The sequence below is a fragment of the Mauremys reevesii genome, linkage group 1, assembly GCF_016161935.1.
Source record: "Mauremys reevesii isolate NIE-2019 linkage group 1, ASM1616193v1, whole genome shotgun sequence".
Lineage (NCBI taxonomy): Eukaryota > Metazoa > Chordata > Testudines > Geoemydidae > Mauremys > Mauremys reevesii.
In genome coordinates, this window is record NC_052623.1 from 247,141,050 (window position 1) to 247,159,155 (window position 18,106).

The 18,106-nt window shown below is 42.3% G+C and overlaps 1 protein-coding gene across 7 annotated transcripts in view; it reads right to left on the reverse strand.

The window, feature by feature from the left end:
• PTPRO (protein tyrosine phosphatase receptor type O) overlaps positions 1-18,106 on the reverse strand; it is a 223,115-nt gene that overhangs the window by 28,679 nt on the left and 176,330 nt on the right. For 6 of the 7 annotated variants that reach the window (XM_039504818.1, XM_039504788.1, XM_039504836.1 and 3 more), the window contains 5 exons: positions 17,835-17,955; positions 9,924-10,063; positions 5,676-5,808; positions 4,112-4,232; positions 1,668-1,736 (listed from right to left, as the gene is read on the reverse strand). In XM_039504818.1, the coding sequence (XP_039360752.1) occupies positions 1,668-1,736; positions 4,112-4,232; positions 5,676-5,808; positions 9,924-10,063; positions 17,835-17,955 (584 nt within the window). The remainder of the gene's footprint in view (positions 1-1,667; positions 1,737-4,111; positions 4,233-5,675; positions 5,809-9,923; positions 10,064-17,834; positions 17,956-18,106) is intronic. The other variant, XM_039504826.1, reaches the window with a different exon arrangement.

Below are 18,106 nucleotides of genomic sequence, written 5' to 3' on the forward strand. Positions count from 1 at the left end.
GTGTTTATAAGGTCAGGTCCTTAATCCTTAATAGTTGAGAGGAATCCCTGTGGGGCTGGTGTGGGGACAAAGTGGGTCCCTTCACAAGCAAGCCTCTATTTTCACAGAGGGCCTTCCACCGGGCCTGGAAATAGGAGCAAATGTTGTTGCCAAGGCAACCCTCTTCCCTTCCACATCCCCAGGGTCAGGGATTTGCAGGTCTTCATCCCATCTGCCCACAGAGGCAGACGGAACAGTTCTGGCCGAGGTTTCCTTTCATCCTCGGATATCAAACAGGAAAAGTGTCCATCAAACCACAACCTAATCTGATTGAAATTCTTATCTTTCTTTACAGGCAAAACTCCCACTGAAGTGAGGACCTCAAGATTTGGCCCCATTGCCTTAAACTGGTCAAATACTAACAGGTATAATCTTTGAGAATTCATGCAGATGATAACTCAAGCAACAGGAATGGTCACACTTACTCATGCAAGCCTAACAATTAATTCTCCCCCCCAAAGCCCTTTCTGTTTTTAATAATGTCTGTTGCTATTTTAGTAATTTGATTCCAGTGTGGATTTTTAATTTACAAGAGTGTTTGATCTTCTGCCTGGGCTGCAATTAATGTACTCCAAATAAGAGAAGCTGAGAAGGAGATTAGCATGTACTCAGTATGGCTGGCTGCTATTAAAACTAGACCAAGCAAGTGAAGCTTGTTTAATATGTAGTTAATTAGCAGCACTGTTAGGTATTGACAGGCTTTCCTGGGATTGTTTGTTCAGTTTGTGTACTTATAAGCAAAAAGCTTGTTTTGGTGCAGTATCAATCCATTTAATCCCATCCTTGCTGGGAGCCTACACCCCGTGAGATCATAGAAACAGTGAGTTTTTTGGGTGGCTGACAATAACTTCCCAAAACTGTAAACAAGTCAGTTAGGAGCAGAACTGGACTATCGGGAACATGAATAAGAATCAACACATCAGCAGACAATAGGGAAATCACTAGGGCCCATTTTGCCTTGATGGAAGCTATTAGGGTGGATTTATTTGCTCTAACACCTCTCAGGGAGTGATGGAACTATTGACGGAATGGAATAACTAATCAATGCCTGCTGTTTCTGCAGATGGTTTTCCAGACCTGACAGGGTATGTTTTGCTACCAAACACCCCAGCAACACTGAGCACAAAGTTGCAAGAGCTATTTGAGCTAGCTTGGCCTTGTTTCAAATACAAAGGAAAAATAACTAATGGCACTGGGGCTTGTATTTCTGTGAACAGAGTTGTTAGCTGATGATCTATAAAGAGCAGCCTCACTGCTCGACATTAATATATCTCCATAGAGCTGCTAATGGATTTATAGATCAGCCTTCTATCCCTTTGTTATTTTAGGAAATATATAGAATGTGTGTAAGGGAAAGAAAAAAATGTAGCTAGTGCAGTTGGAATATGTTGTACATCCTCATTTCCTACTAAAATAGTTTCTGACAAAAGACATGGCCCTGGGCCATCATTCAGTCAAATAAAATATGAACCACCACCAAAAATCAGCTACTGTTGTTTTATGTTAAATTGCGCTAGTGATCATATAACAAAAACATAAGAACATAAAAGTCAGACTTGCCAACGAAGGTAGATGGTGAGAAAAGGATAAGGGGAGGGGAAGCATAAAGGTAGCAGTATATAACTCACCAGTTATATGGAAGTTTTCCATCTCTCTCCAATGAAGCAAAATTGACAAAGGTTCCAGCCCCACACTCCCTGTTTCAGGAAGACCATTGAGTTCAAGGTTATCATTGCTGAACAAACATAATGCTTGTTGATTTTGTCAGCGGTGTCGCCCTAATACAGATGGTTTGAGCATTGGCCGGCTAAACCCAGGATTGTAAATTCAATCCTTGAGGGGGCCATTTAGGGATTTGATGATTGGTCCTGCTTTGAGCAGGGGGTTGGACTAGATGATCTCCTGAGGTCCCTTCCAACCCTAATAATAATCTATAATCTAGATCACTAAGAGCCTGATTCTAAGAGGTGGTATGTATCTAAGCCTCCCACTGAAGCAAGGGCTGAACTTGCTGGGTACAGCTCAACTGAAGTCAGTGGATCTGCACCATCGTAAGCCATGTCTGGATGTGACCCTTTAGAAGTAGTGGGTGCTGACCATCTCCTGAGATCAAGCTTCCTAATATTCTGCCTCAAGAATAAGATGAGAAAAAAGTTGTCAATATGGATTTCTATCTAGGGATGTAAATGGCACCAATCTCCATAGTTTCAGAGCCAAGTGCAGTATTCTCCTGTTCATCTGAAATCCTGTTGTCTGAGCCTCTGCATTATCTGAATCCCTTCCTTGTCCCCCCAGCATGAGACACATGCGCCTTGCAGCATGCATCTCATACTGGGGGACAAGGAAGGGATCTGGATATTGTGGAGGTTTGGATAATAGAGCAGAGACCCCCAGCAAGGACTGTGAGGATGATAATAATGAATCACCCTGCTGCTGATTGGCCCCTGCAGCAGTGCAGGGAGCCCTCTGCAGCCCCGTTGTCACTGAAGTGAGTGATTAGGGCAGAGCAGAGACCCCCATTCAGGAGTGCAAGGATGACGACAAGACCCTGGCTGCGGGGGAGGCCATCCCACTGCTGAATGTCTCCTGTCCTCTCGATTATCTGAATAAAATCTGTGTCCCGCCCCCACTATTCAAATAATCAGGAGTATACTGTATTTGTCCTTACATCACCCCTAGAAGGTAGGGAAGCATTATCCCCATTCCACCAATGGGGAAAATGAGGCATAGTGTTTAAATGACTTGCCCAATACCACAAAGGAAATGTGTGGCAAAGCCAGGACTGGAGTCTTTATTCCAGTGCTTTAACCACAAAACCAACCTTTGACCTTCTCAACATCAAATGAAAAACTGAATGTTGAGTATTTTTGCTTGTTTGCTTTAAAAATGATTACATGCAAGTATATACTTAATTTTTTTTTTTTAATTCCTCTTGTGGTAGAGAAAATGAGAAAGAAAAAGCCCTGGGCAGCATGCGTGATATTTAAATAGGGAAGAGAATCTAGATTTTCACAGAACCAGCTATATACAAAAGGAACAAATCATGCATTGAAAGGGGTCCTATGAAAATTTAGGTGATGTGGTAAATTCATTTGCATGGAGTATATGGCAAAGACTTGATACATGAAATGCAACAATCTGTTGTGTAATCAGTGAGCAAGTTTTTTAAAGTGACCCTCTGAAGTGACATTACTTGGTTTTCTGACCTAAAAGGGAAAATTCAAATTAAATGTATTATTTCACACACACATTATGGTTCTGGATTATAAGAGAACGGAGACTCTCAAGGCTCAGACCTGCAAACCTTCCCAGTCACAGAACTACATACAGAGGATCTGGGGGATTAGCCACCCAGTTTAGCTAGCCAGTCAAGGATTAACTCACATAAGAAAGGCAAACTGTAAGCTACAAAACTAGCTAAAAGAAATCAAATCTCATTCTTCAGGACATAGGATGGCTGCTGCAGGTGTATGAAGGAACTGCATCATTTATAAAGAGCAGTACTTGGAGGGAGGGGAAAAGGTGCCTTTCTTCTGTCTGAAGGAACAAATACTGGGAACAGAGAGACTGATCTTGATTGATTAGTTATCTGATCTGGAATGGCAAATTTTGTGTTCCCAGCAATTTAAATGATTTTGCAAAATAATCTGGACGATTTTAAGAATTCTATAAACCATACATCTTTATCTGTCTTAAAACCATCTCATATTTTATTTAATATTCAGTAAATCTGAGCAATCAAATGGCCCAAGAGAAGATGACTGCTGAGATAATAAGCCCTTAAAAATGGTTTGACTTTGCATTTTACCAAACCTTTCACAGCTCCAAATTAAGACACAGGTTGAGGCTAATAATTCCACCCAACAGTAAGAATAGCTATGCGATAAAGCAAGTAGAAGTTATACTCCTAAGAAACAGCAGCGGACAGGGACACTTTTGAGGTACTATGTTTATAGATATCTCAACCACCAAGTGAGCACAGAGGGTACCATGTGCCACACAAGCAAAACCCAATATTATATTTTACCCATTATTTTAAAGCTTCTTGAACTTAGAATGAGATTGGATTTACCTGGCCATTTGCAGATGTTTCCGCCTGAGTACAACAAGAGTCACAAGCAACAGTCCAATCAGGAGAATGCTCAGGATGGCTAACACAGAGATCACCACTATGTTGGGATTCATCTCTGTAACTGCACACAAACAATGACTCTGGGTTATTAATTTCAGAACACATGATAATTTTATATTTATATATATTATTGTTTTATATTCTTCTCAGTCAATCTTCGGAGTGAGAAATCTTATCAGTGGAGGTTAGGGCAGGTTTAGGGTAACTGACCCCATACAATTCAATAAGGGGAATGACATGGTTGTGGCATGGTTGCAAGCTTCTGCACAGGAAGCTTTTATGAATGTTAATGAAAAGGAGGAAAAAAGAGGTAGGGAAGGAGGAAAGAATAAGTGTAGATAAAATCGATATCTTATTTATCTAAGTGTCCCACAGTGCACTCCAACATCTGTGGCATTATATGCCAGCAATAATCAATACAGTCTCTAACCTGTGTCTGAAATAAAGGGCCCAATTCTCTGATGGGGTAACTCAATTGAAGACAACTGAATTACATCAGCAGATAATTTGGCCTAAAATATTTTGTTGCAATTAGAGACAGAGTCAAGGCTCAGGAACATTCTTAACAGGTATGTCTGCATCAGCTTTTTCAGATTTATTTCTAGTTCTACAGGACATTATTATTATTTGTATTGTGATGGCACCAAAGAAGGGAGTATCCTTGACCAGTAAAGCTTACCATCTATTGTAAGAGTGTCTACAGAAGCAGTCCTTAGAACAGAACAGGGGTTTAAGCTAAGTACTACATGCTGAACTTTGACATTTAGGTCATAACATTACTTGCAAGATATGCTTTAGTCACTTATGGTCTGATCTCATTAACTAAGCAGAACTGAGCCTGATTATTCTGGATGGGAGACCCACAGCTATAAGGAAGTGGTAATGGTGATTCAATAATGGCATTCTTCCTTCCGAGTAAATTTGAGCCCAGAACCCACGAGGATGCTAGAGGGGCTTGGCTCCATCAGGAGACATCTTTTTAGTTTCTGCCCTCTCCAGGTCATTCAGTTGCCCTTTCCTTCTCACCTCTTCCCAGTTCATTCTCTGGATCACTTCCTCCCTGAAGGCAGAAAGAAACTTCTCATTACCACAGAGGAAGAGTCCCAGCCTAGTAACTGAGACTTTGCCTGGACACAGCTATGATAATTTCCTCTACGGGTGTCATCAGGGCAGTAATCCCAGAGTCTTCCTTCAAACTGGAAGCAAGGGGCTATGAATTATAAATCCCAATCTAAAAATCTAATTAGAATTATTTTAAAACACACACAGAAATTGGGGTTTCCCTACAGATTAGAAAAAAGGCACTCCCTAGTGGTGAACAGAGGTGACAGCAATACCTAATACCTAACACTTAACCAGCTGCCGTCCCATTCCACCCTGGAGCTGGCTACATTTCAGTGAAATAATTCTGATATCAGTAACACCTGAAAAGCAGCTTCAGAAGGAACATAGAGGCAAACATTATAGTTGTGTAGAGAGGTGGAACTGGTAAAGTCTGGCTTACCCATGGTAGAGACAGCTATGAAGGTGGGAACGCTAGGGCTGTTGTGGCTGAAGGTAGTCACACTGCAGTTGTAGGACGTGGCAGGCAGTAGGCTGGAGATAGTCACAACATGTGAAGAAACAGTAACAGGTTCCTAAAGATACGAAAAAAGTACATTGTAGTTTGTCTCTCTCATTCAACCCTTGTTTTCTAAGTGAATTGAGATCTGGCAAAAGAAGACAGCCTATTTAAATGCTCGGATGGTGGGCAGGGCCCACCTAAGCAATGAAAAGAGCTGCTCCTGAGATGCAAGAAGGGCCACAGAATCCAGAACTTAACTGATTATTGATGGCAAAAAATGAAAAACAGAGATGGAGGTGCAGCTCTCAGGGGCAAATGAAGGATCCAGAGGGAGAAAACCAAGCAGAGAACCTCGGACAGTACCCACTCTTCCAATTTGTCCAGGGAGTCAGTAGAGCAACACATAGGAACTGTGCCTAGATGCATGCACAAGGACCTGGAAAATGGCCCCACAGCCATAAAAAACTTCCCTGTCAAGCTTCCTCCTCCTGGACAAATGGACAGTAATCTTAGCTAGTACCAGGAGTAGATTGGTAAGGCGGTCTTGAGCCTAATCCAGACTGACAACTCTGAAGGCTAAAGTCACATTTATCCACAGAGCAGCTACAGTAGCAGCAAGCTCCCCATACACCATCTTACAAATGTGCCTCATCCTTTCCTTGGAGGTAACTCTTTCACCAGTGGAGGGTAGTTCAAGTATCGTTGCACTTTGCCCGCAGGTGACTTCTTTGAAGTGGAAGATCATAGTAAAGCCCGAAGGATAAGCAGCATTTATTAATACAGCTATCAGACCCCTGAGCCTTGCTTTTCTAGTCAAGAAAATGTACACCTCTTTGTAAACGTTATAAATCTTCGTACAGAGTTTTAATGGCTGTTTCTGTGTTTGATGGATGGTGTAAAAGGTGTTTTATAAATGCTGATCAGATGAAAGAAAATCAATAAAATAAATGTGTAGACCTACAGAGAACTTATGCTCTCATTGATAACCCTTTTTTCTACCAATTCAGCTAAAATCAGAAGAGGTTTATTGATATGAAAATAGGGCAAAATAAATTGGATGTTTCAGCTGGTAATTTAGAAAGGGAACTAAGAGTGTATTTGTGATCCACAGCCCTGGGCTAATGAACACAATGGGTGAAACATTATGCAGCAAACTCTGATGGCCACAAACACAGCGTGGGAGTTCTGTGCAGGTCTGCGGTCATTTATAAGCTCCTTTTATCTTTGCAAGGGTCGCTGTTGAACTAAATTCTGAGATCAGTTACACTGCTGCATACAGGATAGCACTCGCATAACAGAGCTGAATTTGCCTCTTCTAGTTGAAGGAGATAAAGCAGCTATAGTATGGCAATAGAAGCTGGTTGGAAGATGTTTGGGGGGTTGCCCACCCATGGAGAATTTTGATGAATATATATATATATTTTCATTTTAATCAACATTTTCTGTGGAAAAACATCAACCGTTGAAAAACTAAAACCCCCAAACCTGAAGAATTTTTGGTTTTCTGATGGAAAAAATAAAATAAAATAAAAATTCTGGAAACATTTCTCATGAAAATATTCATTTTCATCCAAAACCAATCTCTCACTGGAAAAAAAAATGGCAGAAAACGTTCAACCATCTCTAACAGCAATGGTTTCCCCAGTTTCTCAAAAAAGGCCTCTCCTGGGCACCAAAAATATAATCGAGCCTCCCGCATTTTAGCCTGGGACTTGAAGATGGGTTGGGAAAGGGACTTTAATGGATAATCATTAAAAACTGGTGAAATTAATGAGAAACGAGTTGATCTTTCCCAGGGCTAGATAACCTGGTCAACAAACCAGCACTACAAATGGCACCCTTGTTGAGAGTCTCACCAGAGATGAACCCTGGAGATGGAACTACCCTCACTACTTTAATAACCCCATTGCAAACCTGGACTGACTCAATCCTAACTCACTGACATAGGCCAAAACCTTTTTTGTTTTGTTTTTAAATGAGTGCCTAAAGTTAGGCTTCACGTCCATATTTAGGCACCGTGTGGCTCCGATTAAGTCAGTGGAGCTGCTGGATACTCAGCATATTGACAGGATTACTGACCTAGTGGATAAGGGAGAAGTAGTAGATGTGATGAATCTTGATTTTAGCAAGAATTCTGACAGTCCCACTGACATTCTCATAAGTGAGCTAAGGAAATGGAATATAGATGAAATTACTATAAGGTGGGTGCACAACCAGTTGAAAGACTGTACTGAAAGAGCAGTTAATGGTTCATGATCAAACGGGGAGGCCTTATATAGTGGGTTTCTGCAGGTCAGTCCTGGGTCTGGTTCTATTCAATATTTTTATGAATGACTTGGATAATGGAGAAGAAAATTTGCTTATACAGTTTGTGGGTGACACAAAGCTGGGAAGGGTTGCAAGGATTTTAGAGGCCAGGCTTAGAATTCAAAAGACCTTGACAAATTGGAGAATTGGTCTGAATTCTACAAGATGAAATTCACTAAAGACAAATGCAAAATACTTTACTTAAGAAGGAAAAATCAAATGCACAGCTACAAAATGGGGAACAATGGACTAGGTAGAAGTACTGCTGAAAATGATCTGGGGCTTATTGTGGATCACAAATTAAATATGAGTCAACAATGTGATGCAGCTGCAAAAAAGGCTAATATCATTCAAACACCTGTCAGGAATGGTCAAGGTTTACTTGGACATGCCTCAGCGCAGGGGGCTGGACTTGATTTCTCAAGGTCCCTTCCAGCCCTATATTTCTATGATTCTATGTTTGAAAATCAGGCCAATTAATTAGATGCCTAAATATGGATTTAGAAGCCTACCTTTTTTTCTTTTTTTTTTTTTTTAAATATTGGCCATGGTCTTTCTTCTGTCCTCTTTGTTTTCTCCATTTATCAAACACAGACTATTTCTCCTTACGTCCATCGATATGAGAACCACTGCATCCCCTGCCATCTAGAACAGTCTTTCTTTGTCTCTAAAAGTCATCAGCTCTCTTTATCTACATCTCAGCTGGGGGAAAAAACCCTATCTTTTCTCTGTACATCTATCTCAGAATTACTGTGCCTCTGTTATTGGAATTATGAGTTAATGGTTTTAATGTTTTATTCACCATGGAAATTTTTGGATCCAAATCTGGGTGTGAACTATCCCAAAGTTAGGATGTGTTTGTACATGGCTTTTCAGTTCCAGCCCACCTCCAATTTCAGGATACAGTTTCAATGGAAAACCCTACATAAAATCATGGGACTGATCCTACACAGTGTTATAGTGTGTGTCTAGAATAGCATAAGTGGTGTGGGTTTTTTTAAGTGACATCCTATGGTGCTCAGGTAAGAGAACTGTGATCCAGAACAGGTGCTCCAGCTGTCTCAGGTGTGGAAAGTAAGCCTAACGTGCTGCACGGGCTCTATCACCATGCATTCATGCTGCCTTGATCTCTATTTCCCCCTGAGTTAATATGAGACTAGATGGGGCCACATTAGTATCTATTTAAGTAGAGAGAAAAGGGGGCATGTTTATGGAGCTGAGTGGGTGTGTCTTGAAGGAAAAGGCCTACAAGAAACAAAATAGATGGGGAGCAGCCATCTTTTTCAAGAAATTCATACTGTATGAATGAGGATCCTACACAGCTCATAGTACTGCAGGTAACAGGCCTGAAGAATAGATGAAGACTAGAACAGAAAAATGGCCACCATTTGCATGGCTATATGCCTCTCAGCTAGCTATGTTGCTGTGTATTCCTCACTCTTCATCCTTATCCCTCCCATCCCCTAGGTTCAGATGGCTTTGTGGAGCTCATTGGAGCCGCATTGCCCTTTAGCCAATGAATACTATCCCCAGCTTGTTCTCCAACACATAGGAAACCTAACCAGCCAGTTAAAATCCCTAACTTCATGTGTGTGGTTAGCAAGACAGAAGGAGGATTTAAATATGGCAGTATTTCAAGGGTTATTCTACTCGAGATTCTAAGGGCTTTATTCTCCACTGCCTTGCACCTTCTGTGACTGAGTGTCAAGTGGATGTCAGATGCTACCATATTCCAATTTTATATTGTTTTACATCCATTCTGCACAGGAGTAAATGACTACGCACCATGAAAAGCAGCAGAGAACCAGGCCCTAAGGACATGTTGTCAATATCTGGGTCTAAAATGGACAAGGTGAGGTAGAGAAAGAGGCAGCCACATACCTGCAACTTTGTTTCTTGGCCAGAGCCAGCCTGCTGGCAGAAGACTTCAAAGAAATCCGCCACTCCTTCCTCCACCCATAGCAGAGTCACTGAAGTCTGGGTCTTGTTCACAGCAAACAGTGATTTTGGAGGAGCTGGTTCTGGATGGGAGAGAGAGAGAGAATCTCCTTTCACCAAGCTTATCTTTTGGTCTTTGGAAAATCAGCAAGGGGAACCAGCAAACAGAATCAGTGAAATGAATAATACCCGTCTTGAATTTTTTTATTTCCTTCAGAGACAATCTGTCACACTGACACAGCTATTAAGCAACTGATGTAAAACAGGAAGATGGCTAAGCATCTTGGTTCTTCTTCTCTATTTAACAGTTCTCTGATTGGCTTGCTCGATAACTACTTCTCTTCCCCATTCAAACAGTGTTTGGGGGAATGTTCTATTAATAGACACATTTGCATAAGTTCTTGGAGGAAAAAAAGGTTGCCCAACTGCTAGGAAAAAGAAACAGTGTGTAGGTCAATTAGAACTAAAAATCTTGACTGCTGTCATTCTGTGTAGAACATTCAGAGCCACTGGATTTGGATGTGTTTTAGATGGGAGAAGAAGATGCTTTCTTTCTCTACTTGATTCCAGAAAGCAGTTCTCCTCAAACTTCTTTGGCCTGGCTCACCATCCCCAAAAACTATCCTATAGTCCACTATATCCCACTCCCCCTTGCAGCTGCAAAGGATTGTGAGTTGGCTTCATGATGAGAAACGAGGGGCTTTTTGTTGTTGCTGCTGTCACCTGGTTGGGAGGTGTGCTTGCTGAGGGGGTGATGGGTCCTGGGTAGAAATAGTGTTAGGAGGGTTGATACTGTAATGGGATGGAAAGCTAACTGCAGGGTTGGGGAGCTGCTGGTGTGATATAGGGGTGTTGGTCTGGTGAGGAGCTGAAGTGCAGAGACTGGCTACTGAATGTTGGTATTTCTTCCCCCCCAAACCTACCATCCTTGGATCTTCGATCTTGGCATAGCTTTCAGAAGTCTGTACACCTGGCTCTCTAGGTAACCTGATGGACTGATTTCCCTGCCTTGCAGCTCAGTGCCACATAAGCAGCAAGGAGGAGAGGGGAGAATGAGAGCTGCCCTGGGAATGGGTGGGGTGGGAAGGGATGAAGCAGGATGGGGAAGATGCAGTATCAGTAAATGGAAGGAGTGAAAGGAATGAGCTGTTCCTTCCCTCTCCTGCCTAGACTCCTGCTGGGCTTAAGGGCTCTGGGATTCTTCTTCATGTTTTTTCCCTCCTCTAATTGGTGAGGCACAACCCAATGGGTGTTTTTTATCACCCCACTTCCAGGTGGCTATGGAATACTGCCCCAAAAAGGAGTGTCATTCCAGGTATGTTAAGAACAGAAGCGATGTCTTTCTGACACATATCAGTCTTGCACTTCTCTCCCTCACAATGAGAAAATAAAGAGGAGTACCACAAACTGTATGTCCCAGGTGCACATGTGTGCATTTTATAACTCTAATCAGTATCGGGGGGGGGGGGGGAAGGGGGGAACTCTGCAGTGAAAATGAGAAAATAAGTAGGGATAGATCTGAACCTAGATCTGCAGCACCCTGAATACTGTGGGAGGCAGGAGAGGATGGAGTTCAAAGTCTGATTTCTGATCCTATTTTCTATAACAGGTTAAATCAAAACCTTGAATCCGTGACACCCTTACATTTTAGGAGTTAGAAATATGGATCTGAATTTTCCTGTTCAAGCCTCTCTCTAAAAATTAGTCAGGGCCCTTCAACTGATTACCTTAAAACAGAGCTGGGCCTGAGCCCTTAAATTTTGGAACTTTACCCAGGTTGGGGAAGTTTGGATTCTCGGGACTCGATTCTCTGTTGTTCTCCAGCCTGTGTCATCATCTATACCAGTGCAAAATGCTATCAAATCAGAATGGCCATGAGATTTGCACACTCTTTGCACTGGTATAAATGATGAAACAAAGTGCAGGGCAACAAAGAATCTAGTCTCAGGTTTTTGGTCAGTTTCACTGCAGAGACAGAGCATAGAAACATAGATTTGGATCCACATTCAAACTTCCTCAAAGTTCAGGAGGCACAGGGAGGTTTGGATCTGAGGTTTCCAGTCAGGCCCTTCTATCTTGGTCTTGGCAATTGTCATCAATAAATGATAAAAACCTGACCTCTAGTGGTTGTAACTAACAGATACAGCGTCAGCTTTAAGGTGGACTATTGAAAGAAAAAGTGTGTAGAAGTTTAGAAGCCTTTCTTAGCATAGTTGTCCAAATGTTGATACACTTTTCCCAAGAATATTTAAAACCCAGGGCGTGACCCTGTTCTTAGTCACACTAGTTTTACACAAGCAGTATTACCAACCCCAAGTTTTCAAAAATCATGAAAAACATATATTTGGCATTCCTTTTATTTGCTCTCTGATGTTGCCAAGTTTCGAGTTCACATTTTCAAACTTTTCTCTGAAGCCATAAGGGCTAGAAACTTACTTTTTAAAAAACTGAAAGCTGGGATTTGTCAGGCAATAGCCTGATTGCAGGAGCTTGAGGCTTTCAGAAACACACCAACCATTGTGAGAGTTGGCAAGACTGCCACTGTTGGAACTCCATTAACCTCAGAAGAGTTACTCTCCATTTGCCCCAATATAAGTGAGCTCAGAGTCAGGTCCCTAGTTTTTATGCCTGTTAAGTCTTCTTTACCTGGCAGTCTGGAGAGATAAGTATAATAGAATTATGCACATTCCGCCAGGGGATCTCAGAGGGCTCACACGTCATTTCTTGCACCTCTTCTGTGAGGTCAGGGAGTATTAGCCTCATTTAATAGATGGGAAACTGACAACAGACTAAGACACAGAGAGTTAAAAGGTTAGATCCTTCACTGGTTTTAAATGGGTGCCGCTCCATTAAAAAAGCTAATGCGGTCTTGGGATGCATTAGGCGAGGTATTTCTAGTAGGGATAAGGAGGTGCTAGTCCCGTTATATAAGGTGTTGGTGAGACCTCATTTGGAGTATTGTGTGCAGTTTTGGTCTCCCATGTTTAAGAAGGATGAATTCAAACTGGAATGGGTACAAATAAGGGCCACTAGAATGATCCGAGGAATGGAAAGCCTGTCGTATGAAAGGAGACTTGAGGAGCTCGGTTTGTTTTCCTTAACCAAAAGAAGGATAAGAGGAGATATGATTGCACTCTTTAAATATATCAGAGGGATAAATACCAGGGAAGGAGAAGAATTATTTCAGCTCAGTGCTAATGTGGACACGAGGACAAACGGATATAAATTGTCAGTCAGGAAATTTAGGCTTGAAATTAGACGAAGGTTTCTAACCATCAGAGGAGTGCAATTCTGGAACAGCCTACCGAAGGAAACAGTGGGGGCGAAGGACCTCCATGACTTTAAGATTAAGCTAGATAAGTTTATGGAGGGGATGGTATGATAGGATAACTGGCTTAGTCAATAGGTCAATAAAGTGCCACACTGATAATTAGTACAATGGGTCAATGATAGGATATTGTTAGCCTTTTTCCAGAGGGTCTGGCTGGAGAGTCTTGCCCGCATGCTCGGGGTTCAGCTGACCACCATATTTGGGGTTGGGAAGGAATTTTCCTCCAGGGTAGATTGGCAGTGGCCCTGGAGGTTTTTCGCCTTCCTCCGAAGCATGGGGGAGGGGTCGCTTGCTTAAGGAGTGGGTGGATCAGCTTATGTGGCCTGCATCTTGCAGGAGGTCAGACTAGATGATCATAATGGTCCCTTCTGATCTTGAATTTTATGATTTATGTCAATGGAAATTTACCCATTTACACACCAGCTGAGAATCTGGCTTCATATTTTCCAAAGCTTGGGGAGGCACAAACAGCAGCAAAGTTTTGAAAGTTTCAGTGGGTGGCCCTCCAGTGGAGGCCTGAACACCCAGGCAGTGTGAGCATCCAACACACACAAGATTTTCAAAGCACAGAAATGTCCCACATTCTGCTTTGGAAAAACAATAATCTAACTTTGAGTGCTCAAAAGCAGAGAGTTAGCGATCTGCAGAGCACCCATAGGAGACCCTCTGAAAAATCCCCTGCATGTGACCTGCCTAAGATCTTTAAACTGGGGGCCTAATTCTCCCCTGCTTTGTGTACTCACTTAGAGCAAAGTGAGAGTAAAAACAGCCATTTTGTGCTGGCAGTGCCTTATGTTCACTTTACATAAGTGTAAATGACCACGTCTAGTGCAACACAGTAGAGAATTGGGGCTTCAACATACACGTCCGTGCCCATACACTCGCTGAGGTTCAGGTTGGTTTGGCTAGAAACACTAAAGGGAATCTGGCTACATTAATTGGAGATGTACCAAACCAGATACACTTTGTACAGCTAGTCCCGATCTCTATGATAAGCAGCTCGTGTGCAGAGTGCAGGAGAACCACATGGTCCATAGTGAACACTGGGTTTGCTCCAGCTCATCTCCCAGTCTCTTTCCTGAGAGGAAGGGTTTTAAGAGTGGCTATTTGGGAAGCAAGGTGGGGAGAAGGTCTTTAGGATGGCTAGGCTTCACAGTCAGTTGTGAGAAAGGACTGGGGAGTGTTTCTGTTTACTTTTTGAATATGCTTTTTACTTTTTAATTACAGGCAAGAGCCCTTGAGAAAAAGACCTTGCTGAATGAAACTTTTTTCCTTTTCCTTTTCATTTGTTCCAGCTTGCAGGGTCAAACCGAACCAAAATCTAATCACTCTTGAAATATGGGGAAATCCGTGCATCTCTCCATCTGTGCTGTTTCGGTGTTGAAGGGAAGTGATTCCCTATATACAGTGGGCTGTATTCATTGGTATGCTCAGCTGCTTTGCACTGCTCCCAAGATACTAGGGTCCAGATTTTTAAAAGGTATTTTCGGCACCCAATTCTTATTGATTTCAATGGGAATTAGGCACCTAAAGACCTTTAAAAATCTGGCCCTAAATAGCTATAAACCCACTGCCGCCAGACAGATGCTCCAAGTCTATGGGGTTTTTTGTGTTGCTTTGACAGGGCAAGAGCAGACAAAGTGGTATCAGTGACTCTTGCCCAGACTGCACGTTGAGGTGCAAAGTGATTTGGGGTCATTCAGGATAAGGAGGCGATATAAAAATGGAAGTGGTTTTGTGCTGGGACTTTGTTGGGTTTTTTTCTTTTTAACTGCTGACTTCTGTGAAGACTGCCTGAGAGAGTGTGTGTGTGTGTGTGTATGCATGCATGTGTATGCACTTTCAATTTTAGTGCCCCTGGGATCCAAGGAATAATAATATTTTGGACTTTTAATGAACTCCTGGATAGCAGAGTGCAGTACAGACATTAATGAATTAGGCCTCACTACACCCCTGTGAAGTAAAGTATGTATTATTCTCAGGTCCATATGAAGAACCTGAAACACAGAGATTTAGGTACAAATGCCCAAAAGCAGCCTTTAATTTTGAGCACCTCCTATGTATTGAGTGTCTAATTTTAAACACTTAGGGTATGTCTACACTACAATAAAAGACCCGCAGCATGGACACAGCTGGCCTGCAGCTGATTGAGGGGCTATAAAGCAGCAGTGCAGATGTTCAGGCTCAGGCTGGAGCCTGGCCTCTGAGCACCTGTGAGCCTGGGCTTCTGAGCCCGGGCTTCAGTCTGAACCCAAATGTCTACTCTGCAGTTTTAGCCGTGCAAGCCCAAGTCACTGACCTGGGCTCTGTGACTTGGCGCCAATTTTTTTTTTATAGCAGTATAAACATAACCTTTGGGTCAATTTTCAGGGATGCTGAGCAGGTCCCATAGACTTCATTTGGCATTATGGGAGCTCAGCTCCTCTGACTATCAAGATCTAGGGCTGAAAACCTCATCCAACTGAAGTCTGTAGGAGCTTTACCATTGAGTTTGATGGAGACAGAATTTCACCCTACCTGTCTAAAGTTTGGCACCCCAAACGTGAGGCACCCAAAATTAAAGGCTACTTTTGAAAATGACCCACTCAAGGTGTCTCAGACATTTTGGAGAAGAGTCTGATCTTCTGAGAATCAGTCCTGTGCTTTAGGCACAAAACTACCTCTTCTTCTCCTAGCACAGATAAAGAATAGCCTATATTAAATTGTGACAACATCACATCTGGACATTATCTGAAATAAATCCTTCCTATGCCCAAGCAAATGGATTAATTTTTCTGCAAATGGAAAGTTCCCAGATGAAGCATGGAAGAATATGATACCACCACATTTGGCAGGAGTAGTTCATCACAGCTGCCCAATGCTGAGTAATCTACCACTTAGAACAGATTCACACGATTTCTAATCCCAGATCTCTCTGCTCCCTCAAAAACATCAAGGAGAGACTGTAGGACTGACCTTTGCCAAGGTAAACCGTCTTTACTATTCTTCGTGCAAAATTAAAATGTTAAAGGTGTGAAATAAAGAGCGGTGGAGTCTAGAAGTGATTTATGTAAAATGTATTTGTTGTGTTTTCTCTTAAATATCAAACAGAAGAACTAGAGCAGAACACCCAAAATCTTCTGTATTAACCAGCCCTGACAGAATATTTCCCCTTCCATCAGCAAGCCAGAAATAATAGTCCTTTTTGTTAAAGAATGGTTACAGGGATGTGCAATATGAATAATATGTTCCATTTTCTGAATCATGTAAATGATGCTACTTGAAGGAGTCAAACATTTCCAAATACCATTCAGAAAACACCTAGCTACTGATATTCAGGAGCCAGATTAACACCCACACATACATTTTTGTGGAAATGCCTATGGGATAGGACTGGTATGGGGAAGGAAAACGCCACAGAATGAAACATTCCATCTAGTGGGAGAGGCCTGGGGGAATCGCAGATTGTGGAGGCTGCACTGCCCCCCAACATCAATGCATTTCAGGGATCTATGTGGAAGGGAGCTCCCTTTTGCAGAGACAGTTATTCTCATGCGTCCCATCCAACTAAGCAGGATTGCTATTGCCATTGACAAGGTCCATCTATGGCTGCGCCTCACACTTTAGTTCATAGAGAGCTCCATTTTGAACAGACCCTTGGGGGATAATCCAGTCTCAAGTTACCAAACCTATCTCCCCCACCTTCATAATGGGATTTGTGCCGACACCAGTAATTAGAATCCCAAGATTTCACAAGTTCCCATTCAAGGCACTTCTGGGACTCAAAGTTTCCAGAGCAGCAGCAGGGTAGCAATATTAGAAGATGCAGAGATAGCCTACATTACCTTATCCTCGCCCTATTCCTTAAAACATCAGTAGTAAAGGAGGGCAGTGGGAGAATGAACTGTCCTGGGAAGTCCCTCCAGCCAAGACACATTTTACTTGTTTATTTGATGTATGTGTTACAGACACACAGGCAAATGATGCAAGATTTCAATGGATTTATTGCTCTTGTAAAAATTACAGTGTGGCTCTTCTTCAAGTGAGAAAACATTTGTCATCTTTGGGGGGGGGAGAGGGAGGGGGAGACTTGGAATCAGTCCAAGACACAGAGTTCAGATCCGGAGGGGAACTTTTCAAAAGTTTGAAGGGTTCTGGTCTGGACCAACAGAGGTCAGCTGCAAAGCTTGGGTTCTCACGCCAAAGTCTGGGTGTGTTTGGACCACTCGCAGGGAAACAATTATGGGACAATAGTGCTCTCTCATGTTGTTCTGGATAGGCTCTACTTACTGCCTCTTAGGGTGAGATACTGCCTCTCCTAATCACCTTGAGTAGAACCTTGTTTGGAGAGTAGTCCCACTGAAGTGAATGGGACTACCCTCAGCGTAAGGTACTAATCAAGGTGACTATATTGCAGCCCTTATTAAATAAAAAGAGTGAGGTATATGCCTATACCTTTGAGCTGAGGAAAGTATTGAATCTGCCCTAATAAACAAGAGAGGGAAACTACATACAATTAACCAGGCAAACAAACACATTCTCACCCAGTTTCACAATCTGTGTTGTGGAGGTGTTGCTTCCTCTCTCAGTACAAGCAGTTACTGAAAGGTTGTAGATGTCTCCCGGAGGCAGGCTCAGAACTGCAGTCATCACATTCCGTGTCACCTACAATGATCATTGGTACCAAGTATTAAATATTATACAAATAAGACAGCCTATTTGAAGAAATAAATCAAGCACTTCATGCACTGTGGACAAAATTCTAATCATCAGCACAAATCACTTCCGCATACTCTGCACTTGTTATATGTTCTAA